A 12679-nucleotide genomic window follows, 5' to 3' on the forward strand; every position below is an offset into this window, starting at 1 on the left:
TTCGTTAATGTCTAGAACAGGTGGGTCATTGTGATCAATGCCCCTGCTGCAGTCCTCCCGGAAGCCTGGATTCTGAAGATCAGGGGAAGGAGACCCTGCGACGCTTCATGTCCCATCCTCCCTCCAGCTGGGAACCACCGCCTGACCCCCTGGTAATGGGTCCATGGCAGGAGTGGGGGTTCTTTTTGGGACGAGGAGAATATTCTAAAATTAGACAGTGGCAATGACTGCACAACCCTGTGAATATACTAAAAACCACAGAACTGCAGGCTTTAGATGGGTGAACTGTATGGTATGCGAATTTCATGTCTGGGAACTGCTCTCTGATGGGAGGGTAGGGGTAGGACCTCGGCTCCCCTGATTCTGGAGGAGGGTGTTGCTCATGGTCCCTGTCAGTCACCACAATCCTGCCAGCCAGCCAGGGGTAGGGACTCTCTCCCAGCAAGACACCAGATCGTTTAGAAGTGGGAATGTGGGAGGCTACACCCCAGTCCTTGTTTTGAGAGCTGGGATAGACTGTGGGCTCGTTCCTTGGGGTGCTGGCCAGATAAGCGGGAACTGGTAGAAGAAAAGGCTGTGCAAGTTTCTTTCAAGGAGCACCTGGCCTCTGGGGATGAAGGGATCCAGGAACCAGGCCAGCTTTAACCTGCCCATACATGCTTCCCGTTTAGAAGCTTGGCTCTGTGTTACAGGGCAGGCTGACCTCTGTCTCAAGAATTCTAAGAGGATGGCCAAGGAGAGGGCCAGCATTCACACGCGGGTCTGCGTGCTCAGGGCACAGAGGGCGGGGAGCCCAAACAGCCCCCGTGCTGAGGCTCTGGCTCAGTCACTCTTTGCCAACTGAAATTAAAGGGTTTGCTAAAACAAGAGGTGACTCTCTCATAACCTACAAACTCAGAGTATCATTAGCAGGTTCTTCAGCAGGGTACATCTGGGCACAAGCTCCTGAGAGGGAATGGGAAGGCAGGCCATTGGACAGAGCAAGGACAGTGACTGAACTGCTAACACAGGGACCACCTCTTCATAGGGCCAAAGGCTCACGCCTATCTAAAGCGACAACACGCAGGAGGGGTGAGGACTTACGGCCTTCATTGTAGAGGTAGGCTATGCCCAGCTTCACAGCAGCTTCGAAATTCCCCTTTTCAGCAGCCCTGAAACATTAAGAACATAAAGCATCACAATATTTTATGCCACAAACGGTATGAAGCACCATAGCACTTGAAGAAGTCAGAATACTTGTTCCCTGAATTGAATATATATATACGTCTATATACACACACACATGTGTCTATATACACACACACATATATGTGTGTATATAGACGTATATATATGCGTGTGTGTATATATATATCTGAGACAGGGTCTTGCTCTGTTGCCCATGCTGGAGTGCAGTGGTGCGATCACAGTTTACTGCAGCCTCAACCTCCTATGCTTAAGCCATTCTCCCACCCCGGCCTCCCAAGGAGCTAGGACCACAGGCATGTGCCACCATGCTCAGCTAGTCAAACAAAAAAATTTTTTTTTTCTAGATACAGGGTCTTGCTACATTGCCCGGGCTAATCTTGAATTCCAGACCCAAGCGATCCCCCTGCCTCGACCTCACAAAGTGCTGGGATTATAGGTTTGAGCCATCATGCCTGGCCCTAGAACATTTCTTTTTTTTTTTTTTTTTTTTTTTTGAGATGGAGTCTCGCTCTGTCACCCAGGCTGGAGTGCAGTGGCGCGATCTTGGCTCACTGCAAGCTCCACCTCCTGGGTTCACGCCATTCTCCTGCCTCAGCCTCCCGAGTAGCTGGGACTACAGGTGCCCGCCACCTCGCCCGGCTAGTTTTTTGTATGTTTTAGTAGAGACGGGGTTTCACGGTGTTAGCCAGGATGGTCTCGATCTCCTGACCTCGTGATCCGCCTGTCTCGGCCTCCCAAAGTGCTGGGATTACAGGCTTGAGCCACCGCGCCCGGCCAGAACATTTCTTAATATCATGTAGTCAAATATGAATTATCCATTACATGCTCTGACACAGATGAACCTTGAAAACATCAGGGTCCGTGAAATAAGCCAGCCACAAAAGACCACGTGTTGCAAGATTCCATGTGAAATCCTCAAAAAAGGCAAATCCAGAGAGACAGAAAATCAATTAGGGGTTGTCTAGAGTTTCCAGGATTGTGAGGAAAATGGGAAGTGACTGCTGATGGGGACAAGCTTTCTTCTTGGGGTAGGGAGAATGTTCTAAAGTTAAGTACTGGTGATGTCTGTACAACTCTCAGTATACTAAAAACCAATGAGTTATACATTTTATTTATTTATTTACTTATTTATTTTGAGACGGAGTCTCGCTCTGTTGCTCAGGCTGGAGTGCAGTGGCGCAATCTCAGCTCACTGCAACCTCTGCCTCCCGGGTTCAAGCGATTCTCCTGCCTCAACCTCCTGAATAGCTGTCATTACAGGCATGTGCCACCACACCCAGCTAATTTTTGTATTTTTAGTAGAGACGGGGTTTCACCATGTTGCTCAAGCTGGTTTCGAACTCTTGACCTCATGATCTGCCCGCCTCGGTCTCCCAAAGGGCTGGGATTATAGGTGTGAGCCACCGTGCCTGGCCACATTTTATTTTTTTATTATTTTTTTGAGACAGTGTTACCCCATCACCCAGGCTAGAGTGCAATGGCACAATCTCGGCTCACTACAACCTCCACCTGCTGGGTTTAAGCAATTCTCATGCTTTAGCCTCCAGAGTAGCTGGGACTACAAGCGCCCATCACCACACCCAGCTAATTTTTGTATTTTTAATAGAGACAGGGTTTTGCCATGTCGGCCAGGCTGGTCTCAAACTCCCGACCTCAAGTGACCCACCCGCCTTGGCCTCCCAAAGTGCTGGGAATACAGGTGTGACACCACACCCGGCTGAGATCTACACTTTAAATGGGTGAACTGTGTGATGTGTGGATCATGTCTCAATAAGAAATATATATATTTCCCCTGGAAGCAGCCCAAGCATGGCCCCGGCAACATGGCTGCCTGCCCTTGTTGGCTGTCTATCTGGAGTTCTGGCAACTCAAGTGGACAAGGGCCACAGTGAATCCCTGTCAGAAAATCCCCGCCTGAGATCACGAGATCAGGAGATCGACACCATCCTGGCCAACATGGCGAAACCCCATCTCTACTAAAAATACAAAAATTAGCTGGGCATGGTAGCGCGTGCCTGTAATCCTAGCTACTCGGGAGGCTGAAACAGGAGAATCGCTTGAACCAGGGAGTCGGTGGTTGCAGTGAGCCGAGATCGTACCACTGCACTCCAGTCTGGTGACAGAGCGAGACTCCGTCTCAAGAAAAAAACAAAAACGGCCGGGCGCGGTGGCTCAGGCCTGTAATCCCAGCACTTTGGGAGGCCGAGACGGGCGGATCACGAGGTCAGGAGATCGAGACCATCCTGGCTAACACGGTGAAACCCCGTCTCTACTAAAAATACAAAAAACTAGCCGGGCGAGGTGGCGGGCGCCTGTAGTCCCAGCTACTCAGGAGGCTGAGGCAGGAGAATGGCGCAAACCCGGGAGGCGGAGCTTGCAGTGAGCTGTGATCCGGCCACTGCACTCCAGCCCGGGCTACAGAGCAAGACTCCGTCTCAAAAAAAAAAAAAAACAAAACAAAAAACAAACAAACAAAAAAGAAAAATCCCCGCCTGAACTGTGGTTCCTTGGTTTGTTTTGAGGGCAGCTGGTACCTGGGACCATGAACACACGTGGACAGAAGGCCAGGGTGTGGGGTGCAGGTTGGGGTGGGATCAGCCAGTGAGTGAAACATTATAGGATAGAAATCACATGGTTTTGACCAAAGGGAAGGAAGGCTGAGTGAAGTTTCCACAGGAAGAGGACTCATGTCTGGGTCATGTGGGAATGGATCAGTGGCGTGAGGGATGACTGACTGCACGGCCTGCTGGAAGGCGTGTGGCTTGTGCGGCTTGATGCGTGAGGTCTGCCACCCTCAGTCACTCCCCAGGGGATGAGGCAATGTCATGGGAGATAGCAACAGGAAAATCATTACTGAATCAGGCCGTGAGACACAGACTGGCACATAGGGAGGCCAAGACAGGAGAAGACCGAGCCATTCTCAGGGTGCAGAGATACCTTTCAAAGAGCTTCAGGTTCCCTGGAGACGGCCACAGCTCCTGGAAGCTGGCACATGCCCACACACTGGCATGGTTGTCCACCAGGTCCTTCAGCTGGGAGTGTACCTGCAGAACAACAGGGGCCGGGGCTGGGTCATGGAGGGACCACCCGAAGGCTCCACGCCTGGAGGTTCTTAAGGACAAGACGCAGATGTAGGGTCTCCTGTCTCCCTCCCCATCCCAAGTAGTCGAGGTCCCCAATCTCTGTGTGAAAGTAACTGTCGCTTTGAACAGATAAAACAGCCCAGAAACGAGTTTCTCTGAGGTTCTAAAGCAGGGCAGAGGACAATGATCTTGGAAGGAGGAAACAAACACCTAGGCTGAGAAAAAGGGTTCCACATCCCTGCAAAGGTGTCACCCCCAAAGACAGGGGAAACACTCTAAACGGGGGCAGGCAGGACGGAAATGTGTTTTCTGCTTCCCCACTGGAGGCCTTGCTAGTGGGAGTGTGGAAACAGGTCACAGGGACTCAGGGCAAAGAACACCACCCGTGATGGAGGTCTCAGGTAGAACCTGGAACCTCTGCGCTGGGCCAGCACAGGAAGTGTCCAGGCCAGGACCTGGAGCACAGTTGAGCATTTTAAGCACCAAAGTTTCCACTGCCACTGGAAATTCAGAACTCCCTGGGGTCCATAAAGTGCGTCACACCTGCAATGGAGGTGACTTTGGGAGTCAGAAAATGGGTTGTTGCTGGTATTTTCCCATGAATCCACTGTATACTCTAGGTTAAGTCACTCAAAGTAAGCCTATGGTTCCAATATCTAGAAAATAACTCCTAGAGTTCATTTAAGTGTTAAATGTTACATGGGATTTGTCCTCAAGAATATATTCTTATTCTTTTAAACACTATCTTTTAAGGGATGCAAATTTCACTGCCATAAAAGGGTACTTTTGGCCGGATATGGTGGTTTACGCCTGTAATCCCAGCACTTTGGAAGGCTGAGGTGGGCGGATCACAAGGTCAGGAGATTGAGACCATCCTGGCTAACATGGTGAAACCCTGACTCTATTAAAAATACAAAAAATTAGCCGGGTGTGGCGGCGGGCGCCTGTAGTCTCAGCTACTCGGGAGGCTGAGGCAGGAGAATGGCATGAACCCGGGAGGCGGAGCTTGCAGTGAGTGGAGATTGCGCCACCACACTCCAGCCTGGGCGGCAGAGCGAGACTCTGTCTCAAAGAAAAAAAAAGGTACTTTTCTGTTGACACTGTAATGAACAGAGGCAACTTTAGTGTGCTGGGAGACAGGAATGGAAATTTCTGTAATCAGAATGTCTTAAAGAAAGCATATGGTAATGGTAATGATATCATCCTTGTTTCCTTTTGCCCCCCCCCTTTTTTTTTTTTTTTTTTTTTTTTGAGACAGAGTCTTGCTCTGTTGCCCAGGCTGGAGACTGGAGTGCAGTGGTGCGATCTTGGCTCACTGCTTCAACCTTGAAAATGGTTCAAGCCATTTTCCTGCCTCAGCCTCTCTAGTAGCTGGGATCACAGGCATGAGACACCACGCCTAATTTTTGTATTTTTAGTAGAGACAGATTTCGCCAAGTTGGCCAGGCTGGTCTCGAACTCCTGACCTCAGGTGATCCACCCCCCCCGCCTTGGCCTTTCAAAGTGCTGGGATTACAGGTGTGAGCCACCGTGCCCGGCCTCTGCCCGTGACCTCCTTTTTAGTCAAAGTTTTGTTCTGACAGTTAAGAACACAAGGCCTTGATGGTAACAGTGCTAGGGCTCATGCTGTTTTCATCCAGGGACTTACAGCTCGGACAGCCAGGATGTCCTCTACAGAAAGCCATTTCAGGATGTGAAAGAGCACATCTTCAGGGAGACTCAAGATGGTCAGGTTTCGGGGCCTCCTCCTTATTCTTCGCTTTGTAGGATAACAGAAACACTTGGCACACCTACAGTGAACCACTGAAGGAAAAAAAGACAGAAGTCTTGATAAGATGAAAAATTATTCTATATACATACCCTTGAAGGGAAAAAAAAAAGGATAAAAGTTACACCTGAAAATGATCTAATGGTTACTATTCCCTGTGCCACAAAAACGGAACTATGCTTCCTGTCCCAAACAAAGATTATGTAAAAGGAGTGGCATTGCACAAATTACAGAAGAGATCATTCATTTTCAAATATTCAACAAATATTTATGGCAAATAGCGCATATCATGTAACTTGGCTATTGGGAAACTTTCTGATCCAGAGCCCACATGACAGTCAGGAAGGGGAAAAAGCTGCTGAGGCTGATGACCGTTTTCCTTCCATTTCACTCTTAGGAAAACCCCTGGGGCCTTTGCTGGATATCTTTGCTTTTTGCACACATGACCAAGGTGCATAATGTTCAATAAGGATCTGTGGGCTTGTAGAGTCTGGTTTTCAATCCAAATTAGAAGGGTCAGCCCTGGAGAGAAGCCACAGGCTTGGAGGCCGGGGTAGTGTGCGTCCAAGTCAGCTCTGCAGAGTCTCAGTGTGCCCTCCACTGTAGAATGCAGAGTTGACAGCTACGCAGTAAGGTTGTTGCTCAGGTCCCAACACAAACCTAGACCTGTAGGTCTGTCTACAGGTGCAATCGTTAAAGGTGAGACGGGCTCTCCACCCACCAGGCAGGCAGCCCAGCCATGCTTCTCAGATGTGCTCTGTCCTCTTCCCACAGCCGGCTTTTCTAACTCCTACTCCAGCAACCCCTTCCTCACTCTAAGCACATGACCTTAGCCCTTATTTCATAGAGAAACAGAAGCCCTCAGACAGGAACCTCAGGATCCTGCCTCCCCATCTACAAATCTACCTTTCTATCCATTCTTCCAGTCCTGAAAGGAAACGCCACTCCCCTCTGTGGGCCCAAATCCCTCCCCACCAGGGCTTCCTAGCGATTGCTCCTTGCTCCCCTCTCCCGACCCGGGTCTTCCTGTCAGCAATTAAAAGAGCTGCAAAAGCCAAACGTATTCCAGGGCGACGAACTCTCAAAGATTCTATAGAGCTCTCCATAAAATATTCCTCATTCTCCGGCTCCCGGACAGATACTGTGATAATAGCTCAAACTACAGCTCGAGTTTCCTGTGCCTCATCGCGCGCGGGGCCGAACGCTGCTTTCCACAGAGCTAGGTCCATGGCCCCGCTGGACCGAGGCCCAGTCAGGGCCGGGCCGGGCCGCGGGATCGCTTCGACCCCACGCGCTCCGCAGCCCCAACCCCGACCAGGAGGCGCTGGTGTTTGGCTCCCCGGGACCCTATCGCCGCCCCGGGACCCGATCGCCGCCCCGGGACCCGATCGCCGTCCGAGACCCGATCGCCGCTCCGGCAAAGGGCCGGAAAACGTCGCCGCGAGGGAAGGCGACGAGGGGCTCGGGCGCCCGCCGGGCATTTAAACCGCGCGCCCGGCCGCGGGGGCTCCCTGCGCCGGACGCGACACCCGCCCCGGGTTAAAGAGCTCGAGCCGGCCCTCCTCAGGCCGCCAGGGCCTCCCCTCCCGCGGGACCCACCGTCTGCCCCGCAGGGCAGGCAGAAGGGCTGTGGGGCAGAAACCGGCGGACATCGCCTCCCACTCACCGCCACCGCTCCCCATCGCCGCGCTCGCGTCTCTGTCGCCTGAGCCCGCCTGCGAGCGCGCCCGCGCCCCGGCTGGAGCGCGCGCGGAGCCCTCGCGCAGGCGCAGACCCCGCCCCACCGCCCACCCCAGTTTTCAAACGCGCCCGGCCCTCCCATTGGCCTGCCCGGGGGGGCCGCCGCCTGCCCCGCCCACGTCCCGCCCCGGGCTCGCCTTATTTACCGCCCTCCACGCCCACACTGCCTGCTCCGGGCGCCCGCCATTGGCCGCGCCAGGACGCGAATTCGAACATTGGTCGCTGACTGGTGGAATCCGCGTGGCCGCCCCGCCTCCCCAGCGGGGCTGGGGTCCTGGAGGAACGCGGCTCCCGGCCGGCGCGCAGGGGTTTCTAGGCGTCCTCTCCCGGCCGCATGGGTCCGGGATTCGCCGCTGACCCCGGCGACTGGCATCTGCGGTGCCCGATGGGCTCCGAAGGCGCATGCCTGCGGCCAGGGGAAAGAGGACTCCTTGGCGTCCCTCGCAGTCGCGGCCGTGATCCAGCCTGGCACAGCCCCGACGTGGCGCTTCTAGAACGAGGCCGTGCCCTGCCCGGGTCCCGGTGTCGGTCCTGGGTCCGCGACCCTCACCCCCAGCCTGCACGGCCATCCTTTCCGCCGCCTGCTTCAGGTGGAGACCCTTGGGTTTGTGGCCGAGCCGCTGCTGGGCGGGGATGCTGGCCCGGATCGTGGTAGGGAAAGAGGAGGTCGGAGCTGGCGCTGGAAGTCTCCCCCGCGGAACGCTGACCCCTTCTTCCCGCGAATCGTGGCGCACCCTGGACGCCTCAGTGCCCCAGCCCCGGGGCAAGCCCTCCCCCTCACTTTGGCCAGATGCTGCCCCCTGTCTCGCCTCCTCGGCTGCTACCTGGTAGCTGCTCGCCGTGCGATCTGTCACATCTGCTCACTCCTGTCTTAGGCAGAGCCCATCCGAGCTGTCCTTCAGGAATCAGCCATACCCCACCCCTTTCACGGCACAGGCTGTCAAGGGGAAGACACGCAGCCTCCTGAGTGTCTGGTGGAGGACAGAGGGGCTTTTCCTGGGGAAGGCAGGGGCCTGGGCCAAGGCTGCCTACCCCTCCCTCACGCTTCCCTCAGTCTGCACCCTTCCATCCTTCTGAGTCCCCATAGAACCCCTTCAAGTACTGGGCCTGCCCTGGGCACACAGACAGGAGCCCTGGCGTGTAGGCTTCAGCCAGCCTGGAGCAAGAGACAGCAAACAGGTGATCACAGCACAGGGCGCAGAAGAGTCCGTGGCCCCAGAGAGGGCCTGGAAGTTGGGACTATTCCCTGTCCTGGAATCAGGAAGCGGATGAAGGAGGGTGAAGAGAGAACAGGCTGAGCAAGTTTGGGGCCTGCTCCCCAGATGTCTCATGTTCTCAGCTCCCAGATTTCTTATCCCCTCGTCTCACTTTTGTCCTCCTGGGTTACTGTTTCCTACTTTGTCACTGTCTCCCCCTAGGGCAGAGGTGCACTTTCAGGGTTAGCTTCCATAGCATCTTGAAGGGATTAATCAACTAGAGCTAGCCATGACCACATTAGCCACACCAGCTGCCTCTAGAATCTAGAACAGCGTCCCTGGTCCCTAGGTTGTTGTTTAGCTCTATCCTGTGCTTTGTGTAGTGATCACTCTCCTTTCAATATGGAGAGGCAAATTTCTTTTTCAGGGAGCAGGAGTTGTCTTGATTGCAGCCATGCCTGCCCGTTTCCCATTGGGCTTCAGGAAGGTGAGACCTTGTTGGAAAAGTCTAAACTGTTAGAAGCTCAGGGAAATTCCTGGTGGAATGAGGTGTCAGTTGAAAACGACATGGGTAGTGAGGGGCAGGGAAGAGTAAGGGAAAGTGAAGTAGCTTGGGAGCCTGAGAAATCCCACATTCAGAGAAGGTGGGCCTTCAGTGGAGGCAGAGAGGGGCATGGGAGAAATGACAGCTGGATGTGGGAGCCCAGGGAATGGCTTTCATCACAGGGGGCAGTCACCTGAAACAAAGACTGAGAAGAAGGTGGGCTGGTGACCATGGGTGTGTGACGCTGTTGTTCTGGGCAAGGGGTGCAGGAAGCATAGACAAGGCTCGTGCATGATACTTTCTGAGTCCTGGCTGAGAAGAGACAGAGACCAGCATCTGCACTTCCCAGAGGGGAGCTGAGGGGCCTGTGGCAAGGGGCAGAGTGAGCTCCACAGAGAGAGAAAGGCCGCTGAATGGAGCCCGTCTCAGAGGATAGGAGAGTGTACGTGACAAAGGCATGTGGCCACATCCATCTGCATGTGGACACTGCGATGGTCTGGCGCCCATGGGGCCTCTGCTCAGTGGTTCTCATGCTGGAGCTGCGTCAGAACACCTGCTATAGGGCTTGTTGCAACAGGATTGCTGGCCTTGCCCCAAGCATTTCTGATTCGGTAGGTTTTGGATGGGGCCCAATAACCTACATTTTTAACAAGTTTCCTGATGGTGCTGCTGCTGCTGGGACCCCACTGCAAAAACCTCTGCCCCAGTGCAACCCTGGCTCCCCTGCCTGTTGATGTGGGAAGTTACTGGCTGCCTCTAAGTCAGTCTACCCATGTGGGAGGTAGGGTGCTGTTCACTTCATGGGTGGATATAGGATCACATGCAGCCCTAAATTTGCAGGAGCTGGGGAAGAGGATGAAAGCCCACACATCCAAATACTTAAATGTTGTAACATCCTGACTTAGGCTAGCAAGCTTGTCAATATTTCTTTCCTCCTTCCTTCAGAAGAACAGTGTCATTACCACCTGGGAGGCCAGGTGTGAGTTTAGAATCATGGTCTCCATGAAGCTCCACTCTTCCATGTGACCATGGGAGCCAGCCCCACCCTGGCCTATGGGCACCCTCCTCTCTGTTTCTGGCTCTATCCTGCTTTCCAAGGGATCTGCACATCTGTGTGGAAACCCCCATGCACCCATCCAAACTCCACCCGCAGTTCTGCAGAGCTGCTGCTTTGCTGCACCTCGCGTCTCAGGGTGCATCGGGCAGCATGGCCTGCCCTGGGAGGGAGTGCACTGGACGGACAAATTATCTGGGCAGGGGATTCTAGAGAAGGAAGAACGCAAGCTTTGGGTAAGCATTTCCCTCTGCCCTGCAGACTTCTTGCCCATGAGCAAGGGGATGACCAGGACAGTCCCCTTCAGGCCGGGCCTGAGGGTGGTGTGATCAAATGACATGATGCCTGCAGGGGACCGTCCACAGAGCTGGCACCTGGTCGGGTCATGGTTACTACTGTGGTCACTCCCTGGCCGCCGCCTTTGGAAAGGATGTGCAAGATATTCTGAGGCTGCTTCCACAGCCAGGTCTCAACAAGACCACAGGCTACTCAGGTGGGACTCGGGCATCCCTTTCTAAGGAAACGCACCTGGGTTCCCCAGAGGGCCTCTTAAGTTCTCCAGTGGGCCCCACTCTGCTCCGTGCACTGCAGTTAGGGGGAGAGCCCTGTGCTGAGCTAGCTGGGCTGAGAGCTGCCTCTGTAAGCCCTGGAGACCCAGGGCAGGCCATGCACACCTGGGCCAACCTGGCACTGGTCTGTCTTAATTACAGCAGGACAGGCTCTGAGGGAGGTAGGGAGGGAGGCTGAGAGAAAAGCTGAGAGGGAGGCAGGGAGGGAGGCAGCGAGCACGATGAGGAGCCCGCTTGCTCTGCTTGCTGTCATTGGTCTTCACTTTGGACCAGGGGCACAGGGCAGGCAAAGCTCAGGAAGATGACCTCCATGGTGACCTGACTAATTGTCCAGCATGTACTTCTTCTTGGCTTGCTCTAGAGTGCCAAACATCTGAGGGGAGGAAGGAGGCTGCTATGGCCAGGCTGTCCCACAGACGCACGCAGGGGAGGAGAGAAGGCGGGAAGGGCTGGCCTCTGGGACTGTGACACGGCCCCAAAGAGGCCCATCCCTCTTTCAGCTGCTCCAGAACACCTCCCAAGAAGTCAGTGCTATGGATCTCAGCTGTCTGTGCTCTTGGGTGGGAATGGTGCCAGAAGGTCAGAGGCCTGGTGGGTGGCTTGCTGTGTGTCCCCAGGCATCTGGTGTTCCCTCTCTGGGCCTGCTGTCCTCTCCGTGAAATGAGGGGGCAGGAGGAGCCAATCTTCAAAGTCCCTTCCAGGGGAAACACCTTCTGTTCTATGATAACCACGTGAACATTGCCATGGAGACGGCAGAGGACAAGGGCAGTGCTGAACATGACTTAAGGGGGATGGAGAGGAGAGAAAGAGAGGGAGAGAGAGAGACAGAGTTACCCCAGAAAGTGGGTCACGTCAAAAATGTGCGCTCACCTTTGTCCAGCTGAGGTCTTGGCCCAGCAGGTGGTCATGGACCATGCCTTGGTGCTTGTCTTCGAGGATGCTGCCTGCACGAAGGAGGGATGGCATTGCTGTGACGGCCAGGCTGGAGGATCACAGAGGGTACGTGGTTGCTCGGCACTGGGGTCCTCATCCCAGGGATTGGGGAGATGGGACATGGGAGGGGTGAGGCATAGATTCTCCTTAAGGCAGATGGAAGAGGCCTAGGCAGGGGCCCAGGGCCCACCCAGTGGGGGCTGCTGGGGCTGAAACACACTTGGAAAGGTCAGGTCCACGAAGACCTTGAAATCCTCCAGCGCCTCCTATTGCCTTTCGCTGTGCACTTTGGCCCGCAGGGAGTAGCTGCTGCCAAACTTGCTCTTGAGGTGCTGGGGGCTGCCCAGGCACTTGAACTGCCCCTGCACCATGATGGCCAGCTGGGTGCACAGGGCCTCACATGCCTCCATGCTGTGGAGAGGGCGGGGCCTCAGACAGGGTTGGGGATGCCAAAGGCTGGTGCAGACAGGAAGGCATTGGTGCCCTGATCAGGCCATTCCTGATACCCATGCTCAGAGTGCGGCTCATGTGCAGAGCTGAGGGAATCTCCTCAAAGACTCTCCACCAGCTGCTGACGGGTCTCCTGGCCACCTGATTCTTTCCC

At 54.5% G+C, this 12679-nt stretch overlaps 2 protein-coding genes across 4 annotated transcripts in view; both read right to left on the reverse strand.

The window, feature by feature from the left end:
* The window catches only part of TBC1D24 (TBC1 domain family member 24), a 253197-nt gene that overhangs the window by 75118 nt on the left and 165400 nt on the right, over window positions 1–12679 (reverse strand). The window lies entirely within an intron of this gene.
* CCNF (cyclin F) overlaps window positions 1–12679 on the reverse strand; it is a 51017-nt gene that overhangs the window by 24873 nt on the left and 13465 nt on the right. For 2 of the 3 annotated variants that reach the window (XM_050774260.1, XM_050774261.1), the window contains exons 4-7: window positions 12013–12086; window positions 5920–6074; window positions 4126–4232; window positions 1084–1151 (exon numbers count right to left, since the gene is read on the reverse strand). Coding sequence is in view for 1 of the 3 variants with exons in the window: in XM_050774259.1 (XP_050630216.1) it covers window positions 1084–1151; window positions 4126–4232; window positions 5920–6074; window positions 7706–7721 (346 nt within the window). In the remaining 2 variants the exon portion in view is untranslated. Of the gene's footprint in view, window positions 1–1083; window positions 1152–4125; window positions 4233–5919; window positions 6075–7705; window positions 7811–12012; window positions 12087–12679 lie in introns of those variants that run through there. The other variant, XM_050774259.1, reaches the window with a different exon arrangement.

Source organism: Macaca thibetana, chromosome 20 (genome assembly GCF_024542745.1).
Source record: "Macaca thibetana thibetana isolate TM-01 chromosome 20, ASM2454274v1, whole genome shotgun sequence".
In the NCBI taxonomy this organism is placed as follows: Eukaryota; Metazoa; Chordata; class Mammalia; order Primates; family Cercopithecidae; genus Macaca; species Macaca thibetana.